Source organism: Aegilops tauschii, chromosome 7, assembly GCF_002575655.3.
Source record: "Aegilops tauschii subsp. strangulata cultivar AL8/78 chromosome 7, Aet v6.0, whole genome shotgun sequence".
NCBI classification, from domain to species: Eukaryota; Viridiplantae; Streptophyta; class Magnoliopsida; order Poales; family Poaceae; genus Aegilops; species Aegilops tauschii.
The window spans coordinates 255,240,809-255,261,776 of NC_053041.3; the positions used below are offsets into that span (position 1 = coordinate 255,240,809).

Here is a 20,968-nt window from a genome sequence, read left to right on the forward strand (position 1 = left end):
CGACGATCGAATCTCGGGCAAGTAACATACCGATGGACAAATGTAACACCCCGGATGTAACTTTCCATATTTGTAACTCCAACTCTTGCCATTTTCGGCTATGTGTTATGATATTCCCTTCGTGGTCGGGTTTTGTTTTTCGTTTTGCATTTTGTTCATGTCATGCATCTCATATCATGTCATCACGCGCATCTCATTTGCATACGTGTTCGTCTTATGCATCCGAGCTTTTTCCCCGTTGTCCGTTTTGCAATCCGGCACTCCCACATGCACCAGCGCACCCCTCTTGTCTCTTTTCGTGAGCGGGTGTTAAACGTTCTCGGAATGGACCGAGGTTTGTCAAGTGGCCTTGGTACACCACCGGTAGACCACCTGTCAAGTTTCGTTCCATTTGGAGGTCGTTTGATACTCCAACGGTTAACCGGGTAACCGCAAAGGCCTTTTGTGTGTTGCAGCAAAAAAAACCTCCAAACAGTCCAATAACCCATCTAAGTCACCTCCATGCTCTCGGTCGTTCGATCACGATCGTGTGGGCGAAAACCGCACTCCATTTGGAGTCTCCTAACTCCCTCTAGCTACAAATAGGTGATCCCCCCGATATTTTCACGCAGATCAAACCCTAACCCCGCCCCCTCCGTGCGCCGGACAAACTGCGCCGCCGCCCTCGCCCACTCACGCCGCGCCACGTGGCACCCGTACGCCGCCGCCGCCGCCGAAGCCCGCCGGGCCCGTCCACCGGCGTCCCCGCACCCGCGCCCGCCAGCGCCTCCCGCGGCTCCCCCGCGCCCCGGATCTCCGCCGCCGGCAAGCTCCCCCGCCGCCATCGCCGGCGCTCCCCGCCTCTCCGCCGTCCTCCGCCCCCGCGCCCGAGCACGCCCGCGCCCGCGCCCACCTTCCCGTCGCCCGGGTCGCCGCCCGCCGCCGGCGCCTTCCTCCTCCCTCTCCGGTGCCTCGCCGCCCTTCCCCGGCTCCAACTCCGGTGAGCTTGGCGACCGCGCGCCCGAGCCGCGCCAGATCCAGATCCACCGAACGGTTGACTCCCCCCCCCCCCCCCGAAATTCTCCAAGTCCCGAAGTTTTTGCATAATATTGCTCTGTTCATCGCATCATATCTCCATGCACATAGCTCGGTTTCGTGCGTCTAATATATGGAAATGTTCATCACGAGATCCTCTTCATTTTGTTCCATTGTGCCATGCTAGTTTGAGTTCATCTTAATGCCCAAATCTCTGGTGCAAGAGTGCTATATGATGTTTACTGCTGTTACTTATCAGAACTTGGTGATTTGTTATTTTTGTTGCAATTGATGTGTGCATCTTATGAGCATGAGCTCTACATGTGTTTTGATCTATGCCATTCCATCTTTACAGGGGTGTATGCCATGTATTTTTGTAATCTATGTGGTGACTAGCAGAACCATGCAAACTAGGCTTCGTGATGTTTCTGTTTTCAGGGACAGGATTTTGCCGTCTGTTACTGCTGTTATTTTGTTGCCATGTATCCATGTGTCTACAGTGATATACATGTTTCTTTTGAGTATGTTCAGTAAGGATGTTTTGTAGATATAGTTGTGCTCTATCCATCCATGCCCCTGTTTGCAATTATGGAGTGAAATAGCATGTCTTAATCTTGCTCTACTTTTGCTATAAAATATTTCTGGCAGAATGTTAACATGATATTCAATTTTGCCAAGATTGTTGTAGTTGATCCTTTCATGCAATGTATTTGCTCTTGCCATGGTTAGCTTCATAAACATGCCATCTCGCTGTAGGTATGCTTGTTTTGTCATGCATTGTTTTGTAATGAGTGAATCAAGCTCACCAAGATACCCTCATAATTTCTGTTAATGCCATGATCTGTTTTCTGCTGAGTCTGAAACCTGTTAACGAAACTTTTTATGTTTACATGGGTGCCATCATATCTTCTGGTCCTTTTTGGCTCATAGTCAGTAAGGGACTTTTGTTCTATGCATTTAGCAGATTCATGCCATGCCTTGTTTTACTGTGTTAAGTTCCTGCAGCAGGTTGATTGCTTGCTCTTAACATTGCTACCTGATGTTGTTTCTGCCATGTCCAATTTTTTCACTAGTCTGTGAAGCTGATATCTTTTGCATTTTTGCCATGCTTGTTTGAACCTGTTATGGTGTGATCTAGCCGTAGCTCAGTGTTCATCTTTTGTCAAGCATCTCCTGTAGATCACTACCATATGCTTTGTTGCTATGTTGGAGTGCTGTAGCATAGTTACTTGTTGTATTCTTAGTGCTATCATGCTGTTAATCGCAGATTTGTGTCATTCTTGTTTTGCTTGCCATTTGCAAACCGTGCATCCGTTTCCGGTGATCTTTATATCGATTTCGACCGAAATCATCTTTCCAGTGGCATACTTGTATTGCCAAGTTACTGCCTTGTTCATTCTTTTTCTTCCGGAGCACGCATATGCATCACATACCACATCTCGCATATCATGCATGTTTTGCATCATGTTGCTTGTGTATTTCCCGTGATTGATTGTGGTTCCATTGCTTGTGTTCTTGCTGTGGGTAGAGCCGGGAGACGAGTTCGTGAACGAGGAACCTGTTGAGTACGCTTACGAGGATCAAGCTTCCGACAACTCTGAGAACCTTGCAGGCAAGATGACCATACCCTCGAAATCACTTCTATCTTTGCTTTGCTAGTTGTTCGTTCTATTGCTATGCTGCGCTACCTACCACTTGCTATATCATGCCTCCCATATTGCCATGTCAAGCCTCTAACCATCTTTTCCTAGCAAACCGTTGTTTGGCTAAGTTACCGCTTTTGCTCAGCCCTTCTTATAGCGTTGCTAGTTGCAGGTGAAGTTGAAGTTGGTTCCATGTTGGAACATGGATATTTTGGCATATCACAATATCTCATACTTAATTAATGCATCTATATATTTGGTAAAGGGTGGAAGGCTCGGCCTTATGCCTGGTGTTTTGTTCCACTCTTGCCGCCCTAGTTTCCGTCAAACCGGTGTTATGTTCCTTGAGTTTGCGTTCCTTACACGGTTGGGTGATTTATGGGACCCCTTGACAGTTCGCTTTGAATAAAACTCCTCTAGCAAGGCCCAACCTTGGTTTTACCATTTGACCACCTACCACCTACACTTCCCTTGGGTTTTCGCGAGCCCGAGGGTCATCTTTATTTTAGACCCCTACGGGCCAGTGCTCCTTCGAGTGTTGGTTCGAATCGAGCTGCCTGCGGGGCCACCTTGGGGAAACTTGAGGGCTGGTTTTACTCGTAGCTAGTCTCATCCGGTGTTGCCCTGAGAACGAGATATGTGCAGCTCCTATCGGGATTTGTCGGCACATCGGGCGGCTTTGCTGGTCTTGTTTTACCATTGTCGAAATGTCTTGTAAACCGGGATTCTGAGACTGATCGGGTCTTCCCGGGAGAAGGTTTATCCTTCATTGACCGTGAGAGCTTATAATGGGCTAAGTTGGGACACCCCTGCAGGGTATTATCTTTCGAAAGCCGTGCCCGCGGTTATGAGGCAGATGGGAATTTATTAATGTCCAGTTGTAGAGAATTTGACACTTGACTTAATTAAAATACATCAACCGTGTGTGTAGCCGTGATGGTCTCTTCTCGGCGGAGTCCGGGAAGTGAACACGGTTTGAGTTATGTATGAACGTAAGTAGTTTCAGGATCACTTCTTGATCATTTCTAGCTTCGCGACCGTTGCGTTGCTTCTCTTCTCGCTCTCATTTGCGTATGTTAGCCACCATATATGCTTAGTGCTTGCTGCAGCTCCACCTCATTACACCATCCTTTCCTATAAGCTTAAATAGTATTGACCTCGCGGGTGTGAGATTGCTGAGTCCTCGTGACTCATAGATTCTACCAAAACAGTTGCAGGTGCCGACGATAACAGTGCAGATGACGCAACCGAGCTCAAGTGGGAGTTCGACGAGGAACGTGGTCGTTACTATGTTTCGTTTCCTGATGATCAGTAGTGGAGCCCAGTTGGGACGATCGAGGATCTAGCATTTGGGGTTATCTTATTTTTTATTTGGATTTGACCGTAGTCGGTCTATGTGTGGATTTTGGATGATGTATGAATTAATTTATGTATTGTGTGAAGTGGCGATTGTAAGCCAACTCTCGTTATCCCATTCTTGTTCATTACATGGGATTGTGTGAAGATAACCCTTCTTGCGACAAAACCACAATGCGGTTATGCCTCTAAGTCGTGCCTCGACACGTGGGAGATATAGCCGCATCGTGGGCGTGACAACAAAGGGAATTGTATATGGGATTGATTGAATCCCCGACATCGTGGTTCATCCGATGAGATCATCGTGGAACATGTGGGAGCCAATATGGGTATCCAAATCCCGCTATTGGTTATTGGCCGGAGAGGTGTCTCGGTCATGTCTACATGGTTCCCGAACCCTTAGGGTCTACACACTTAAGGTTCGGTGACGCTAGAGTTGTTTATGGGAAATAGTATGTGGTTACCGAAGGTTGTTCGGAGTCCCAGATGAGATTCCGGACGTGACGAGAAACTCCGGAGTGGTCCGGAGGTGAAGATGGATATATTGGACGAAGGGTATTGGAGTCCGGAATTGTTCTGGGAGTACCGGGTGACGACCAGCGTGACCGAAAGGTTTTTCGGAGGCCCCGGCAAGCGTTGGGGGGCCTTATGGGCCAAGGGGAGGGGGCACACCAGCCCACTAAGGGGCAGTGCGCCCCTCCCAACCCCTCTCACGTAACGTGGAGAGGTGGGGGAGCCTCCCCTAGGGCAGCCACCCCTCCCGGCTTGGGGGGCAAGTTTCCCAGGGGTGGGGGCGCCCAAACCCATCTAGGGTTTCCCCTGTGGCCGCCGCCCCTCCCCTAGGGAACCCTAGGGCGCCTCCTCCACCCCCTTCCCCCTATATATAGTGAGGGAGTGGGAGGGCAGCCGCACCCCTTCCCTTGGCGCAGCCCCTTCCTCCTCATACATCTCCTCCTCCTCCGTAGTGCTTGGCGAAGCCCTGCCGGATAACCACGAGCTCCATTGCCACCACGCCGTCGTGCTGGAGTTCTCCCTCAACTTCTCCTCTCCCCTTGCTGGATCAAGAAGGAGGAGACGTCCCCGGGCTGTACGTGTGTTGAACGCGGAGGCGCCGTCCGTTCGGCGCTAGATCGGATCTTCCGCGATTTGAATCGCCGCGAGTACGACTCCATCAACCGCGTTCTTGTAACGCTTCCGCTTAGCGATCTTCAAGGGTATGAAGATGCACTCCCTCTCTCTCGTTGCTAGCATCTCCTAGATTGATCTTGGTGACACGTAGGAAATTTTTTGAATTATTGCTACGTTCCCCAACAGCATAATGGGAACATTTTGTGTGACGAAAATGAAGCATGGCCAAACTATATGATTTTGTAGGAATGAGCTTTCTTTGGCTATGTTATTTTGATAAGACATAACTAGCGAGGCTACCCGCGCATTTGCGCAGCTAGAATTTTTTCTTATGATTTGTTTACTTTAGCACTTGTATTAAATTGACATTTAACATTATTATGTGATATTTTAGCAAACATAAAAGATATTTGATAGTATCAAATGTTTTTCTATGTCTGTGTTTAGTTTATCTCATGAAAATTCGGTGTGGTAGATTTACTCTAAATAACCGAGTAAAATTGCGTGATAAAGGATGTACTGGCATTGAAACTTGCAGCAAGAGTGTAAGCACCAAAGCGTAATTCCCACGATTTTGTGAGACATTAAAATAGCGAGGCAGTTTCTGAACAGCGATAAAAACGCAATGGTGGCCATTTTCGCTGGTGACTTAAAATCATGTTCTAAATATATTTTTGTTGTAGTTGTGATTTTATTTCAGAGGTGTAAATTTTTTTATAGAACAAATATTTTTTTGCATGGTTTTTTATAGAACAAATAAAACGGAACATACAATTATCCAAAGTTGTGTTTCATGCGTACTTAGCTCCTAGTTTGGACCAAAATATGAATTCCACTTTCACCGTGCTATCCGGAGCTACAGCTTTTGAAGCCCAAATATTGTAAATGGGCCAACCAAGCGGATTTCTAGGGCCTCAAGTGCAGCCTTCTCCCCCTAAAAAAAGTGCAGCTCTTCTGAGGCAGCACCAACGCACTTCTCTCTCTCTCTCTCTCAAAAAGGCAGCACCAATCCGATAAAAAAAAGGCAGCACCAACAGATGCGCCGTCGGTCGCTGCTTGTAGGCGCGTACCGCCGCCAACCATATCTTAACCGGAGGCAAACCGTACGTCGCAGCGTCAGCGCCGGCCCCTTTTGCCGAATGGATTCGGCGGGGCATGCACAGGTATGAAAATCCCTCATCTTGTCCCCATCTCGCATTAGCTAAATTTCATTCCATATAAGAAATTGATGGGTAGAATCTCCACGCCACCACCATGCTAAAGAGTGAGTAAAGAAGGGATTGGATTCTCCATGCTGCAGCCAGTTTTAGATAGAGCTAGAGATTGGGATTTGGGGACTATTCAATAGAGGGATTAGAGTTGGGGATCGCGTCTTCTGGAAGTGTGTAGTATGAGAGAGGCGAGGATAGATTCAATAGATACGATCTGCATTATTTGCTCTCATTTTTCTCTCAAGCTTATAAATATGTAGAAAAAAAATCTCTATAAATACTAAATATTTATTTCATGGATAGAAAATTGATGAACAGAAAATGGAATATTTTGTTGCAAGATTAAAGATACATATGTACACGTACATTTTGTCGCTTGAGTAGGCTACGTTGATGCCTATCTTTTTAGAGAGACAATAGAAGAGAGATGGGGAATTGTAGACTAATCGTGAGAGAGATGAGTGTGTTAGCATCAGAGATATTAGTAATGGCTATTTAGGTTGAATTCATTGGTGAACTTTCTCTAGAACCATCAAATATATATGTATGTAGCTATCTATGGTTCATTGGTGAATCCATGCTTAAGTTTTTTTAATGACGATAAAAGAGAGATTTAGATTTTGAGATTAACTCTCTTGCTCCATCGCTTATCTTATCAGACCTTCATTACAGAGCAAATCGCTTCTGATTAACTCTGGCGACCTGCTGGCTACACCCTAATGGATTTCCACTGGATCCACTGGAGATCTGGCGCCAAAGAGGACACGCGGTGTCTATAAGCGCTGGCACTACTGCGCAGAGAATCTAGCACTGGCGAGCTGCGAAGCAGTCCGCAAGGTGAACAGGGTAGCCAGCGGCCTGCGTGGAGCAGCCCAGCACACCAGGCAGTAAGGAGTGGAAGCTGGGTGCTGCAGGTAGCAGCTCAGGTTTGCACTTCAAGGATGCAGCCTTAATCAAGGACCTAGTTACATTTTGTGTGAACTTAGTTCTTGAAATTTGACCGATAAAGTAGATTAATGATATGCACCCATAGAAAACATTAATTTTGGTCAGAATGGTTGAGTGAGGTTAGTAAGAACGGATAGGCTGAGGGTTAGAATAAGAAAAATTAATTAAGCTTTTCGTCTGTGAGTTAACATGGTATGCTTGTTCGTGATATAATAATATATCCCTCGAGAATAGCTCAATCCATCATTAGGCCGTTTTAATATTTATTGTGGCTTCATATGGATCAATTTGCAGTCAAGCTAGATTCTTGATTCTTTTATTTATTCATAGTATTCCAGATAGATTTCCAACTCAATCTTTTGAAATCTTGCTGAACATTTATTCTCAAATGTTCTAACTTCTAAGAGATGCTACATGGTAGTTTTAGCAAATTTTCTAGGCACAAAAGAGCTTTGACCAAACACAGAAATGCAGTGCTAACTCTTCTGAACGTTACTTACCATTTAAATTGATTAAGACCAAATGAATGCGCCGCTCATTCTTCTTCCGAATAGTGTACAATAGAATTGTTCAAAAAACAAACTGTCATATTATTCATACATATGTAGATCATATATGAAAACATGCTAACTATTAAGCATATACTCCGGCTTCTGCGGGTAAACTACTGACTCGAACAATTTTTTGAAAATGTCCTTCCTCTCACATGGCTCTTGTTTGGCATACTTGATCTTGCAATTGACTACTTGTGTCCTCAAATTTTACATCAATACGTTTAGTCTCAAACTCTCCATATTCCCAGACTTTAACTTCATGTCATCCTTGTGGCTGCATGAACAGTACTTTTATCTTTGGCGTAGCCAACACTGAGCCTCCATGTTCAAGGTTTGGCTTTTGCACTAACACTTCAGGTATTTTTGGGCACTCTTTTTCTTATTTTCCAGATTTATTGTTTTCATTTTCTTCATCTTCCAAGTCTGATAATACAATAGATTTCCGCCTTATTTTTCTGCTACCGACACTTGTTGATGTATTTTTATGTTGATGCTCCTTCTGAGGTTCTGTACTCCCGTTTTATCTTCTGGATCCTATTTCGCAGGGACCAACTCGCATGTGTTCTTGGTAAGCTCACATTTGCTGATTTGTACGTGCAGAAATCACATGAATGGATGAACTAAGAGACGGATTTATTTAAGGAAAAGTTTGTACAATGAAGTATTCATTCACCTTTTTAACTGGCTCATTCTGTTTATTTGATTCTTGTTTTAACATGTCCGCCTCATCATCCATCAAATCCTGTTGAGCACAATGGATAAAGAACATAAATATCTGCTTCCATTGTTTCATATAAAAAGGGTATAATAATTGGTGTACAAATAATAAATTTAATGATTTAATCAACCATCACCTCTTCAGCTTTATCGTCTAAGTATCGCTTTTCAAGCCTCTCATGAGGCACAAATGTTTTTTTACTGTATAGTTTTGTATACCTAGAGTGAAGTTCTTATTGTTGAGTTTGAACCGAAAGATAAGTCTTTGTCCACATAATTCACATATAATCTTTGCGACTTCTTCAGATCTTCCGTCTAAGAAAGTCAACAGGAATGAGACTGATATATTGAAACTTTCAGCCTCTTCATCAAATAAAGAAAACAACCTTATTAATGAAAAGTTGACGCATAGATATACACTTATTCTCGCATAAGAATTCCGATCTCACGTATATCTAAAGTTGTTGTTTTGTTGTTGTCATCCTTGATTCTATTGGTTTAATCTTGGTAAGAACCCAATGACATCTGCAAATTTTAAGATTAATGACTTCAAAATTAGAAAGTTAATCATTGGGAGTATATTAGCACAACTACCAACATATGACTTCAAATTAAAAATAACCACTTGGAAGTAAGAAATATGACTACCAACATACCTGAGCATTGTTGGTATTTTTCTAGCTGTTCTTGTAGGGTATCTTTGCTAGCAAACTCGAAGTACTAATCTGGAAAATTATCCGAGGAACCTTTCATCTTCGTTAGGTCTGTTTTGTATAGAATTGTTTTTAGTTTCTTCGTTGACTGGGCGATCTTTTGTCGGATCTACAACTTTAAAATTGCTAAAAGCATATATGGAACCCTCGTTGATCTTCGATCTATAAGTTTCCATTAGATTCTTCTAGATAGTAGCATGAATTGTATCACCCTTCAAAACTGAATGAAGATAATCTTAGAAATAATTTTGATAGTAGAAGAAATACCATTGTTATAATGTGAAGAAAATACCTGCTCATCCATCTAGATCATATCAATGCTTATAAGTTCATCAGGTGAAGGGTTGATTGAATCCCACATTCTCATTACTTTGGCTTTATTATTCAATGTGTGTCCTCTTGTGGTTAGCTCACTCAACTTCTTGTACGCCATAGGTTGTTGCCTTCAAAACAATTATAAAAAAGAGTGATTCATCTGATAATGCACCAATAAAATTTTGGTTTAAAAAATGTTCTAACTAAACAATGAACATGAAAATAGGGTGTTTGTAAGGAAGTTGCGAAGAAAGCTGTGATGGGAAGATTTGAGCAGACATCAAGCAGTTATATATACTACCCATAGTAGATGATGTTTCTATTGTTCCTTCTACAGGCCTTCGATGTGTCGGTCGTCTTGCCATTCCCTTGGATACGCCGGGTGTCCTGCCGATCTTGCCGGTGCAACTGATCGTCCTCGACATGTGTGGATATGTTGTTACCCAAATTTGATGATGTTTTTGTTGTTTCTTCTTCGGGCCTTTGATGTGCTGGGCGTCCTGGGGAGGCGTCGACCTTGCCGATGCAACTGGTTGTCATTGGCTTGTGTCGATCTGCCTTCAATCTGTTGTGCGCGTGATGTGACGTGTGAAGGCGCGTGTTGATTGCTAGGTGTGATGTCGTGTATGTTTTGCTCTTCTGGGCGTGTGCCCACCTATTCATATACTAGTAGAATGCCCGTGCGTTGCTACGGGCTACAGTGCATACAAATGAATCAAACCAGTGGTTAAGGTCGTCTTCAAGGTTGAATCTCATTTATCGCTCATTGTGTATGTTCATACATTAAACGGGTGGCTAGCAGGCTCCCCAAAATTCAACCATCTGAACAGTCCAGGTTCCGACGAATCACACCATATATGAGGAAGAAATGCGTTTGTCCAGACTATCGGCCATGTTATCTCTGACACATGGTCCCTACACAAAAAACCCACCCCACGATGCACCCTTCCCTTTTCCTGCAGGACCCTCCCATTCCCATCGTAGCGAGGTATTTCTCGCCGGAGCCTACGTCGTATATAAAGTGGTATGTTAATATGTAGATCTGTAAAAAAATCAAGAACAAACTCACTTTGTTTGTTTGGGAGATATATAGAAAAAACAATATAGAAGGAATGATTGATTCCACTCATATTGTTTGATCTTTAAATTGATGATGAAGTGTTAACCAACACATTTATTATGCTTTCAAATTTGAATGCCCGTGCATTACCACAACCCTTTAGCTTTCTTTGTCATTGTGTATATAAACATAATGCACACCAAATTTCATGTTTATAGAAAAGATAGTCATTACCACTATTTTTGTGTCGAAGTAGAAGTATCATATTTTCTTAAGGAGCCCAACTTTAGCTAGAGAATAAGAGGATTAGGTTTTGGCAGGATGCGAAGTGGCAACTTAGTATGCATGGAGAGCAATGATACAACTAATATCTTATAAACTAACATCTAGTTGATGTGGCGTGAATTTTGGATAATTCTAATCAAGTGTTAGTATTTAATAATCCTATAAGTGTTAGTATAATAAAATATTTGCTGACAACCCTTAACAATTCCAAAACACTTATGGATGTCCAAAATTCATGACAAAAATTTCGAAATTAACAACAAAAAATAGTGCAGTGGAAGTATAATTCAATCTCAAACAGAACTTGACAAAATCCAAAATCAGAACCTTTCTATTGTTGTCAATGGATACTCCTATACATAACATGTTCACCCTCAACCAGAACATATGCTACGACAGTACATATTTCTGCTTTTCTATATAATTGAGAGCCATTTGTATGCCCAAACCTGATCTTAGAATTAGTGTGTTTCAGTTTTTTCTCTTATCTACATGTACACCTAAATTAAGAAAGCATTCAGACATGACATACCGCTTCAGAGAAACACCACAACAATTCTTAACTCCCAAGACTGAAGTCTATTTTTAGGGATGTCGCAGTTCATTTCCATTGTAAAGTAATTTCTTGCAGGGTACACCTGTGTAGCTAACATGTATTCCGACATGACATTATTATCATCTAATACTAACTTCTATAATTTTCTCTGAATCTCTCCTTAGAGCATGACAATACCACATCACTATGAACATCACAACCAAACAATCTTGCCCCAGCTCCATGGCCGGTGTCACAAGAGCCATAGCTTGATGGCTGACGTCACAAGAGCGATAGATCGACGCTTGCATCACAAGATCCACATCAACCAATATTCGGGTCAGAGAGCACAAGGAAGGGGAGCAGAGAAGGAAACCGAGAGGATTTCTGAACTGAAGGCGAAGAAGATGATAGAGACTCAGATAAGCAGCTACAGTGAAACGGTGTGGCCGAGCTTGAGCCCGGTTGAGATAGTACCTCTATATCACCAAAACAAAAATTCAGCAACACATACAACATGAACTATTTCCTGGAAATGAGAAAAAAAGGAGCATAAACATGCTTTTTCATATACTAACTACTAACCAGTACAACCCTGCATAAACAAATAACATAACTGGAAGGTGCGAGTTGCTGGGTGGTGTGGTAGTTATTTCTCTCCTTCAACTCATCAATATTGGCCTACCTTTCAGCACAGTTAGTACCCACGCTTCTGTACCAAAGGATGAAAGGCAAGGATGGAATATCCTTCCAGCTGTGTGCCAGGCAATGTAGTGGGTACGGTATTGCCCATCGACTCGCTAAGATTCAAAATCTCCGTTTTTATTCGTTCATTGTCGGCAATGATCATTTCTAATTTCTAAAATTCAAAAACATTTGAAGTCACAAATGACTGCTAATAGGACGCCCATATACTGTAAAAAAAGAGAGTGGAGACCCATAGTTGCAGCATTGGAAGGCCAAAAATCTATGGAAGTAGAAGATGGCACACTTATGGTGTAGTGGACATGCAGTGGTGTGATGTAGACACAATCACTGGCATCCTCCGCTTGCAAAACCATCCATCTCCACCCAAAATCTGCACCCATCACATGCTTACAAGAATAAATAGAAAGTTAATTAAGCATGTAAGCAAAAGAGGAATTGAACAATTTATAACTTTTAAGAACCTGGACTACATGATTTAGCTAGGTTATGAACTGAGGCGGGACATGTGCAGTAAGAGAAAGCAGAGATTTAAAAGAAACACAAACTTACTTAGCTAGTTCCTTTTGTGCTCCCATGGCCCCATACATGAAGTATTAGACCACCTAAAGTCTTAAACTATAACACCTTCAGTATTTGCGTCCGGCTCCATGCATAATCTGAAAGAAAGCCGAAAAAACACTTAATGAACGTACATGTACCAACTGGATAAACGTGGTCAATCATGTATTCTCTTAAAACAATAATTGTGGGATCAGAAAATAACACACGTATGCAGATTCGCGCTCGGCAAGGTTCCAAAGCAGTATACAATAGTCAACATTACAATGATTTATCTCTCCAGCACATGAACCCTTGAATATAAACTACATATTGGTCAAATGAAGTGCATGGTGGAAGATTCTTTATGGGGCTGTGTCAGTATGGCTCCGGTGCCCAGAAATCCTATACACTAAGCTTCAGAAACCAAAGTAACTATTGTAGCAAGTTTGCTACAGAGTTGTGTCACGTGTATCAAGACTTGGTTCACATCTCATTCATCATGGGGTTGTGTCAGTAACTCAATATGGCTTCAGTGCCCAGCTTATCTTGGTATTTGTTATTAGTCATACATGGTATTGTTGCTCTTGAGTTAATCAATTCATTTTTTTAGAACCGAGTTAACCAATTCAGATTGGTCAAATACTTGCATCTCTTATTGTGCACACAATATATTATTTTCAGCTCTTAATTTTGGTTTCACATAGGACGTGTGCACCTAAACACCTAAACTAAATAATCCTCTATCCTTCGATAATTACCAGGAATTCAGAGCAATCCATGAGTAGCTGTACATGGATGTGCATATGATAAATCGCATTCCCAATCTCTCTCCTGTAGACATCAGCAGCAACAATCAGGAGCAGTAGCATCTCCTCTCTCTCTCCAATTTTCTCATCCCAAAAATTTCCCGTCATCTTCTCCCCGCCCCCAGTTTAAAACCAAGAAGGGATAATAAAAATAATATTTGATCAAGGCTGTTGCAACTCCTTCTAATAAATTTCTGTGAAGTCCTGCTAACCGGTATAACATGCAAACTTACTATATATACACAGCCAACCAGTAATGTGAATTCTTGACCTTGTTTCCCTCAAAAAGAATAATTTTCCACATGAAATTATTTATAAAAAAGGGACAACTTCCACGGTTCTAGCTTAACTCATGCACACCTTCAGCCAAAAATAACTACAGAGACGCGGACTGGAACCATGTAGCATTGGTCTTACTAAGATAAACGAAACCGAGACCAGATCTGCAGCATTGGTCTTACCAAGATAAGCAAAACAGAAACCTGATCCGGGGCTGCCGACATCGTTGGACAAAGGAGTTACGAGACGAAATGAAACGAAAAGACGTATGTACTCCCCTATAATAGTAGAGATAAATATTTAGGAAATGAACATAAATGGATATTTGTTTGTTTGGGTTCCTGCAATCTATAGCCATAAATATTTTGACACCAAACGATGTGACTTCTGCCCAACCTCAAAATCCAGGGTCAAGCAACTAAGGAGCAATCTTTGTCAGTGTTTGTCGGCCCCATTATTATTATTCTACAAGAGTCTCCCATGAGGAAAATGCAACTGGGAGATTCTCTAGATTCTCTGAATTTGTCACATGTAATGTGCAGTAAAATGCACTGCTGAACTATAAATTTCTTTGTGCTAAGTGACTGCTGATGTTCTACCATTTCAAACAGGGCCAATGTATCAACTACTATATTAAAAACCACACCTTCGAATTTGAAATGAGAAAGAAAAACATCTGTTGAACACCTTGTTATACTTCATAGAAGTTGAGGCCTAACCTTCCTTATGAAGGTGCTATTTTAAGTTCTTTTAATCATAGTTGGCAGTGAAATTATAAGGAAATTGAAAAATCCTAATGGGGCAATGTAATGCAAAATGACATCTTCGAGGGTAATGAGATTAGGAGATTTGGAGAACTAATCACGTGCAAATTTCGGAACAAATAAAAGCAACACATTACTTTTAACTTTTACAAGGCATCCATCGAGCATGTTATAGAAAATTAGGGAATGTTGAAGTTATAGGCATCATAGTATGGGCAACTTCAGAGTTATCGGGTTTCCAACTCCAGTAACCTGCCAAAACGCATCAACCAATACACCCTAGAAAAGAAGAAGAGACAGACACAAAAGTGCAAATGAAACACTTACCTCCCCTTCGTGTACGTTCTAATGTAACAGAGGCATCATGCAACATTTCTTTAGCTTTTTTACCCGAGTACAACCAGCACACTCCATCTCATTATATACTTCTGAAACAAGTTTAAGAAAATGAGCAAAACTAAATCTTAATTATATCCATCCAAAAATTCTCAATTATACAGATAAACTTAATTATCATCATCTTTATCAATATACTCAGATCTTCACACGACAAGGACAGCTGCATACGGATGGTTAAAAATATATATATGACTTTCTGTTTGTCTTGATCATCTACCCTTGCACTCTAGATTTAGCACTGGACAGAATGCAACATAATGTTCAGCTAGCTAGTGAATACTTCCTTATCTACTATCTCATCAGAGAAATATGTTTTGTCTCGAACATGACAGCGTTTTGGTCTTCATTGTCGATGGCCATGATTGACACTGTGTACTCTTGTCCGATCACAATCCTAAAAGATAAAGTTATCAAGTATTATGCGTTTGGCATCACAAGAAATAATTATGATGTTAAAAGGTGTGGCACATCCACTTAAGAAAATGCAGTGTGTAAGTATATATGATGTAGAGGTCGAGGATCATATTGTAAGAAAAGAAACATCTCATCCAAACAAAATATAACATCGCCAATCCTTAGTCGATTAGAATTTTCTTAAGCCCTGGTCAAATCTCATATGAACTGAGCCAGTGGATTAGCCTAAAAAATCACTCTTTTTTCGTCTTGTCGCCAAAAGTCTGTCGTGTTTTACTATGTGACAGAGATCCAACAGTTGACCGTCAACAAGAGAAAACAAATAACATGAAATTGGTTACCTTCTTGACCCCATGAAACGTCCGAGACCCCAAATAGCTCCACCAGAGCCAAAGTTAACGATTCTCTCCAGCCTAGGAACCATGCAGAAATCACTTGCAAAAAAGAAAACCAAAAACATCAGTAAGGAGCAGAGGTGAGAGCAAAGTAAACACGGTTTGTAAGGCTAAATCTCTTTCTGTTTTGTGTGGCAGCTGGAAGGTTTGGGTTGTGTGAAGTGGCAAAAGCACGTTTGAGCCAGTTTTTGTTTCTTGGATGCTGTATTGTTTGATAGTGGAACCTGACAAGAAAGTAGTATGAAAAAAGTGAATATGTGAGAAATAGGAACCTATATATCACATCTAATACCACAATTAACTCATGTGGATGTTAGTTGACACTTGACACATGTTTGGGGTTAAGTTCTGAAGGCTTAGCCAATGTGTTTTATAGTGGTATAATGTGATACCTGAATTCACCGGAGCTCCAGAAATGAACGGAGCCATCTTTTGAACCTGTAATTAGGTATGGGCTATCGGCGAGGGCAATGACAGAAGTTACTGGAGACACGAAAGCTTCCATTGTATGAACACAAGCCTTTTCTTCCATGTCCCATATCTGTTAGACAAAAAAAGGGCATGCACCATTATTGACAGTTTTACACTCGTTCGTATTGTTGTATTTGTCAATGATAATGGCATACCTTAGCAGTGTGATCATCAGAGCCAGTAATCAAATACTGTCGATCATTACATTTGAAGAAATCAAGGCAGTTCACTTTGTCCAGATGCCCATACAAAGTATATTTTGATTCGGGAGAACCAATGCTCCAAACCTGAACACAGTCAGTAGAGAGCTTTTAGATTCTGTGAGGATTATTCTGTTCGCCTTGGCATCAGTCGACACACATGGCCAACAAGGTACGTACAGTACATAGCAAAACTTTCCAGTCAGCGAAAAGGAGAAAACCCATATATTACCTTTACTGTGTGATCATCTGAAGCACAAAATGTTGGTGTCCATTGGGTTGAATGCGACCTGACTTACAGTATCGGTGTGTTCTTGGACGAATGATTTTGTGCACTCCCAGCCCTTGCTCCAGTCCCAGAGCTTTATATCATGATAAGCCGATGACAGTACATACGAACGGGTTGGATTGACGGCCATTGATGTGATGAAGCAATCACTGGCGGCTCTGAAACTTCTGAGTTTTTGTATTCTGTTGTCGTAATTGTACACATGGATCACACCATCAGATGTCCCAGCCACAAACCATTTCTTTCCTGAGATAACTTTAACAGAATGAACTACAGTGAGAGTGGCCAAGTTATTTAGCATGGCATGTACTATATGCTGAAAAAAACTTGAGAAACAGAGAAGTCAGAAAGCATGCCTTTTTTGTGAGTAAGAAGGCATGACTGGTTCCTTCCAGACTTTAATTGAATCCATCCCTCTCTGCTGGTAAATACAAATGACAGCTTCAATTGAATGCAGACCAGCAGAGTTTTCATTTGCTAATACAAATTCAGCTCTTCCGTGATATACATTTGGTGACAGCAACTAAAAACTGTCATGGGAAAACATATATATACAGCGTTTGGGTTTTGTCATGCTGTGACGGAAAACTATAGCTAGATAATTAACATGACAGCATTTTGGTCTGCCTGAATATTAGACATTATAACCCAATATAACCACCTCAAACAAACCTTAACAGAATATGAACTTTGTTCGATCACGCATTGTTTGGCAAACGTGTTCCCTACCTGTTCAGAGTGGCCGAGATAGGTCTCATGCATGGCTACCTTCTAGTTGTCCCCGTGGTTGGAAGTCACATAGATGGCTCCCTTGATTATCATCATCTCCATGAGTTGCTCCCCAATAGCCTGGATGTAAACCTGCGAAAAAACCAATGATCAATCCCTCAATTCGGTGGATGCAAGATGCAATGCAAAGATGTGTAGCTTACCTGAATACGCAAAGAGCGGAATTAACCATCATGTGTACCATGTGTCCATGTCCTTGATGAGCTGGGGACAGAGCAGGATCCTCTCCCAGCTCTCGTTAACTTCCTTTGTCTAGCAGCATGGCTGTCTTGCCACAATCGATCTACCCTTCCTCAGGTAGTTGAACCTGCAGGTGAAGTCCCAGCCCCAGCCTGTTCAGTCCCTTCTCTCCATCCATATTCCAGAGACCTCGAGTGCCTTAATTCTCCACACTCCTGCTGTTCCGTTGAACCCCAAAAAAATTGAGGAGTGCTTCCTTAACCTGTTGTTCAACCTCAAAGCGGAAGCATGGATTTAAACAAACAAACAAATAGAGCATAGATGTAATGTGATCAACAAAATTGCGATCATATGACAATTGTGATAAATCATCACATTTATGGTTCAGATCAACAAAAATTCCAAATCACTTGATATTGGCTACCAACTCTCAGTTAACATGGCAGCAACAACAAACTATGGCAGAGGAGAAATAATGGCCTCCAACATGTTCAGATCATGAAGAGAAAAGACCATTTTTTGTGGGAAGAGAAGAGAAAAGACTGCCTGAGCATGGCCCGAACAGAGAGAGGGAAGGGAAGGGCCTTCCATAGCGAGCCATGGCCTGCACGCCCGCCATGGTGCTCCTCCGTCACACCCGCAGCCTGTAGAAACCAACCGCACGGATCAAATAAAAAAATCCAGAAGAAGAAGAAGAGGTGAGGGGAGGGGATGCGAGGGGAGGAGGATGGAGGGCGTCAGTACCTTTGATGTCTACGTGCTGCAACCCGTCACCGACGTCGATGTCCACCACATCAGCAAGCACCGAGAGAAGGCCGCCGCCGCCGCCGTCGCCGCCCCATCCCCATCCATCCATGGGTGGGTGTTAGGCTAGGGTTTCATCCCCATCCATCCATTGGTCGGGCCGGACCTCCATGGCCGACCTCGAGGGCCAGGTAGACGAGGGCGCGGTGGTGCCACTGCGGATCTGGGCGCCCCCTCACCTTGTCGCGCGATATGGAGCCTTCTCTGCCATAGCCCCACACCTTGTCGCGCGGATCCAGGCTGAGAAGGTGAGGGGCTGGAGCGGCGGCGCTAGAGGAGGAGGAGGCCGGCGGCGGTGGGATTGAGGCGGCGGCGGGGTTGGGGTTGGGGCAGAGGAGAGCGGCGGGCGTGCGAAGGGCTGGTTGGTGGCGGAGAACGATCTGCTGTGGGCACGAGGCATCGATCGTAGGGTTTTTTTGGCACGGGTTTTTTTCACGGGAGGGTTGCGAGTTAACGGAGGTGTGAGGATGACAAAAAAAATCGGAGGTGAGAGGATGACGAAAATAAACCAGCGAAAATAAACCGCAGAGACTATTCATCAAGTCGTCCATTAGGACTAGAGATTAGTCCAAAGATTACCGAGTTTGCATTGGGTACGGATGAGTTCTTAATTTGTACGTACGTTGCTATGAAAATCAATCCGTTCCAGTTTCCTTATTCCTTTAGTGTGCTGTGCGTTTATGTTGTGGACGTGTACAGATGATTTTTAAGTTTGTATGTGAAATAGTATGTCTGTGCACGCATGAGTTAAAAGTATGTACGTGAAATAGTATATGTGTGTCCTTGCCAAGTCCGTACGTGCTATAGTATATGTATATGTGTCCTTGCCTAATCAAGTCATGTGTCCTTGCCTAATCAAGTCTATACGTGAAATAGTATATGTATGTGCAATATTATGAAATGTGTCCTTGCCTAATCCTAACCGTTGATACATCTTATGTTTAGAGTGTCAAATCATCACCGATCGTGATATAATAATATATCCCTCGAGAATAGCTCAATCCATCATTAGGCCGTTTTAATATTTATTGTGGCTTCATATGGATCAATTCGCAGTCAAGCTAGATTCTTGATTATTTTATTTATTCATAGTATTCCAGATAGATTTCCAACTCAATCTTTTGAAATCTTGCTGAACATTTATTCTCAAATGTTCTAACTTCTAAGAGATGCTACATGGTAGTTTTAGCAAATTTTCTAGGCACAAAAGAGCTTTGACCAAACACAGAAATGCAGTGCTAACTCTTCTGAACGTTACTTACCATTTAAATTGATTAAGACCAAATGAATGCGCCGCTCATTCTTCTTCCGAATAGTGTACAATAGAATTGTTCAAAAAACAAAATGTCATATTATTCATACATATATGATCATATATGAAAACATGCTAAGTATTAAGCATATACTCCGGCTTCTGCGGGTAAACTACTGACTCGAACAATTTTTAGAAAAGGTCCTTCCTCTCACATGGCTCTTGTTTGGCATACTTGATCTTGCAATTGACTACTTGTGTCCTCAAATTTCACATCAATACGTTTAGTCTCAAACTCAATATTCCCAGACTTTAACTTCATGTCATCCTTGTGGCTGCATGAACAGTACTTTTATCTTTGGCGTAGCCAACACTGAGCCTCCATGTTCAAGGTTTGGCTTTTGCACTAACACTTCAGGTATTTTTGGGCACTCTTTTTCTTATTTTCCAGATTTATTGTTTTCATTTTCTTCATCTTCCAAGTCTGATAATACAATAGATTTCCGCCTTATTTTTCTGCTACCGACACTTGTTGATGTATTTTTATGTTGATGCTCCTTCTGAGGTTCTGTACTCCCGTTTTATCTTCTGGATCCTATTTCGCAGGGACCAACTCGCATGTGTTCTTGGTAAGCTCACATTTGCTGATTTGTACGTGCAGAAATCACATGAATGGATGAACTAAGAGACGGATTTATTTAAGGAATAGTTTGTACAATGAAGTATCCAATCACCTTTTTAACTGGCTCATTCTGTTTATTTGATTCTTGTTTTAACATGTCCGCCTCATCATCCATCAAATCCTGTTGAGCACAATGGATAAAGAACATAAATATCTGCTTCCATTGTTTCATATAAAAGGGGTATAATAATTGGTGTACAAATAATAAATTTAATGATTTAATCAACCATTACCTCTTCAGCTTTATCGTCTAAGTATCGCTTTTCAAGCCTCTCATGAGGCACACATGTTTTTTTACTGTATAGTTTTGTATACCTAGAGTGAAGTTCTTATTGTTGAGTTTGAACCGAAAGATAAGTCTTTGTCCACATAATTCACATATAATCTTTGCGACTTCTTCAGATCTTCCATCTAAGAAAGTCAACAGGAATGAGACTGGTATATTGAAACTTTCAGCCTCTTCATCAAATAAAGAAAACAACCTTATTAATGAAAAGTTGACGCATAGATATACACA

At 42.0% G+C, this 20,968-nt stretch overlaps 1 protein-coding gene and 2 long non-coding RNA genes across 53 annotated transcripts; 1 reads left to right on the forward strand and 2 right to left on the reverse strand.

Moving 5' to 3' along the window:
• Positions 1–6,110: 6,110 nt before the first annotated feature.
• LOC120969321 (uncharacterized) lies at positions 6,111–10,226 on the forward strand. 3 transcript variants are annotated; one of them, XR_012188437.1, is made up of 5 exons: positions 6,111–6,304; positions 7,012–7,278; positions 8,141–8,211; positions 8,400–8,422; positions 9,937–10,226. It is a non-coding gene; the product is annotated as an uncharacterized lncRNA (long non-coding RNA). The 3 variants fall into 3 exon arrangements; XR_012188438.1 differs by lacking the exon at positions 8,400–8,422; XR_006666902.2 differs by lacking the exon at positions 9,937–10,226 and having other exon boundaries at positions 8,141–8,441.
• On the reverse strand, positions 7,810–9,727 carry LOC141026381 (uncharacterized). Its single transcript, XR_012188439.1, has 4 exons — positions 9,577–9,727; positions 9,228–9,504; positions 8,528–8,596; positions 7,810–8,437 (listed from the first exon to the last, which is right to left on the reverse strand). It is a non-coding gene; the product is annotated as an uncharacterized lncRNA (long non-coding RNA).
• Positions 10,227–12,283: 2,057 nt separating the features above from the next.
• Positions 12,284–18,953, reverse strand: LOC109764179 (uncharacterized). 49 transcript variants are annotated; one of them, XR_012188409.1, is made up of 14 exons: positions 18,458–18,953; positions 18,227–18,357; positions 17,677–17,975; positions 17,474–17,605; positions 17,101–17,165; positions 16,688–16,990; positions 16,411–16,542; positions 16,177–16,325; positions 15,731–16,008; positions 15,301–15,369; positions 14,904–15,004; positions 13,486–13,558; positions 12,737–12,843; positions 12,284–12,557 (listed from the first exon to the last, which is right to left on the reverse strand). XR_012188409.1 is itself a non-coding variant. In XM_073502840.1 (13 exons), the coding sequence occupies exons 6-9, from the start codon at positions 16,314–16,316 to the stop codon at positions 14,995–14,997; spliced, it is 312 nt and encodes a 103-aa protein (XP_073358941.1). In that variant the 5' UTR covers positions 16,317–16,325; positions 16,411–16,542; positions 16,688–17,014; positions 17,101–17,165; positions 17,474–17,605; positions 17,677–17,964; the 3' UTR covers positions 12,284–12,557; positions 12,737–12,843; positions 13,486–13,558; positions 13,995–14,090; positions 14,904–14,994. The 49 variants fall into 49 exon arrangements, 4 of the variants coding, with proteins under 4 accessions (XP_073358941.1, XP_073358940.1, XP_073358942.1 ...); XR_012188410.1 differs by having other exon boundaries at positions 16,688–16,999; XR_012188403.1 differs by lacking the exon at positions 15,301–15,369 and adding an exon at positions 13,995–14,090 and having other exon boundaries at positions 16,688–17,014.
• Between the last annotated feature and the right edge of the window lie 2,015 nt (positions 18,954–20,968).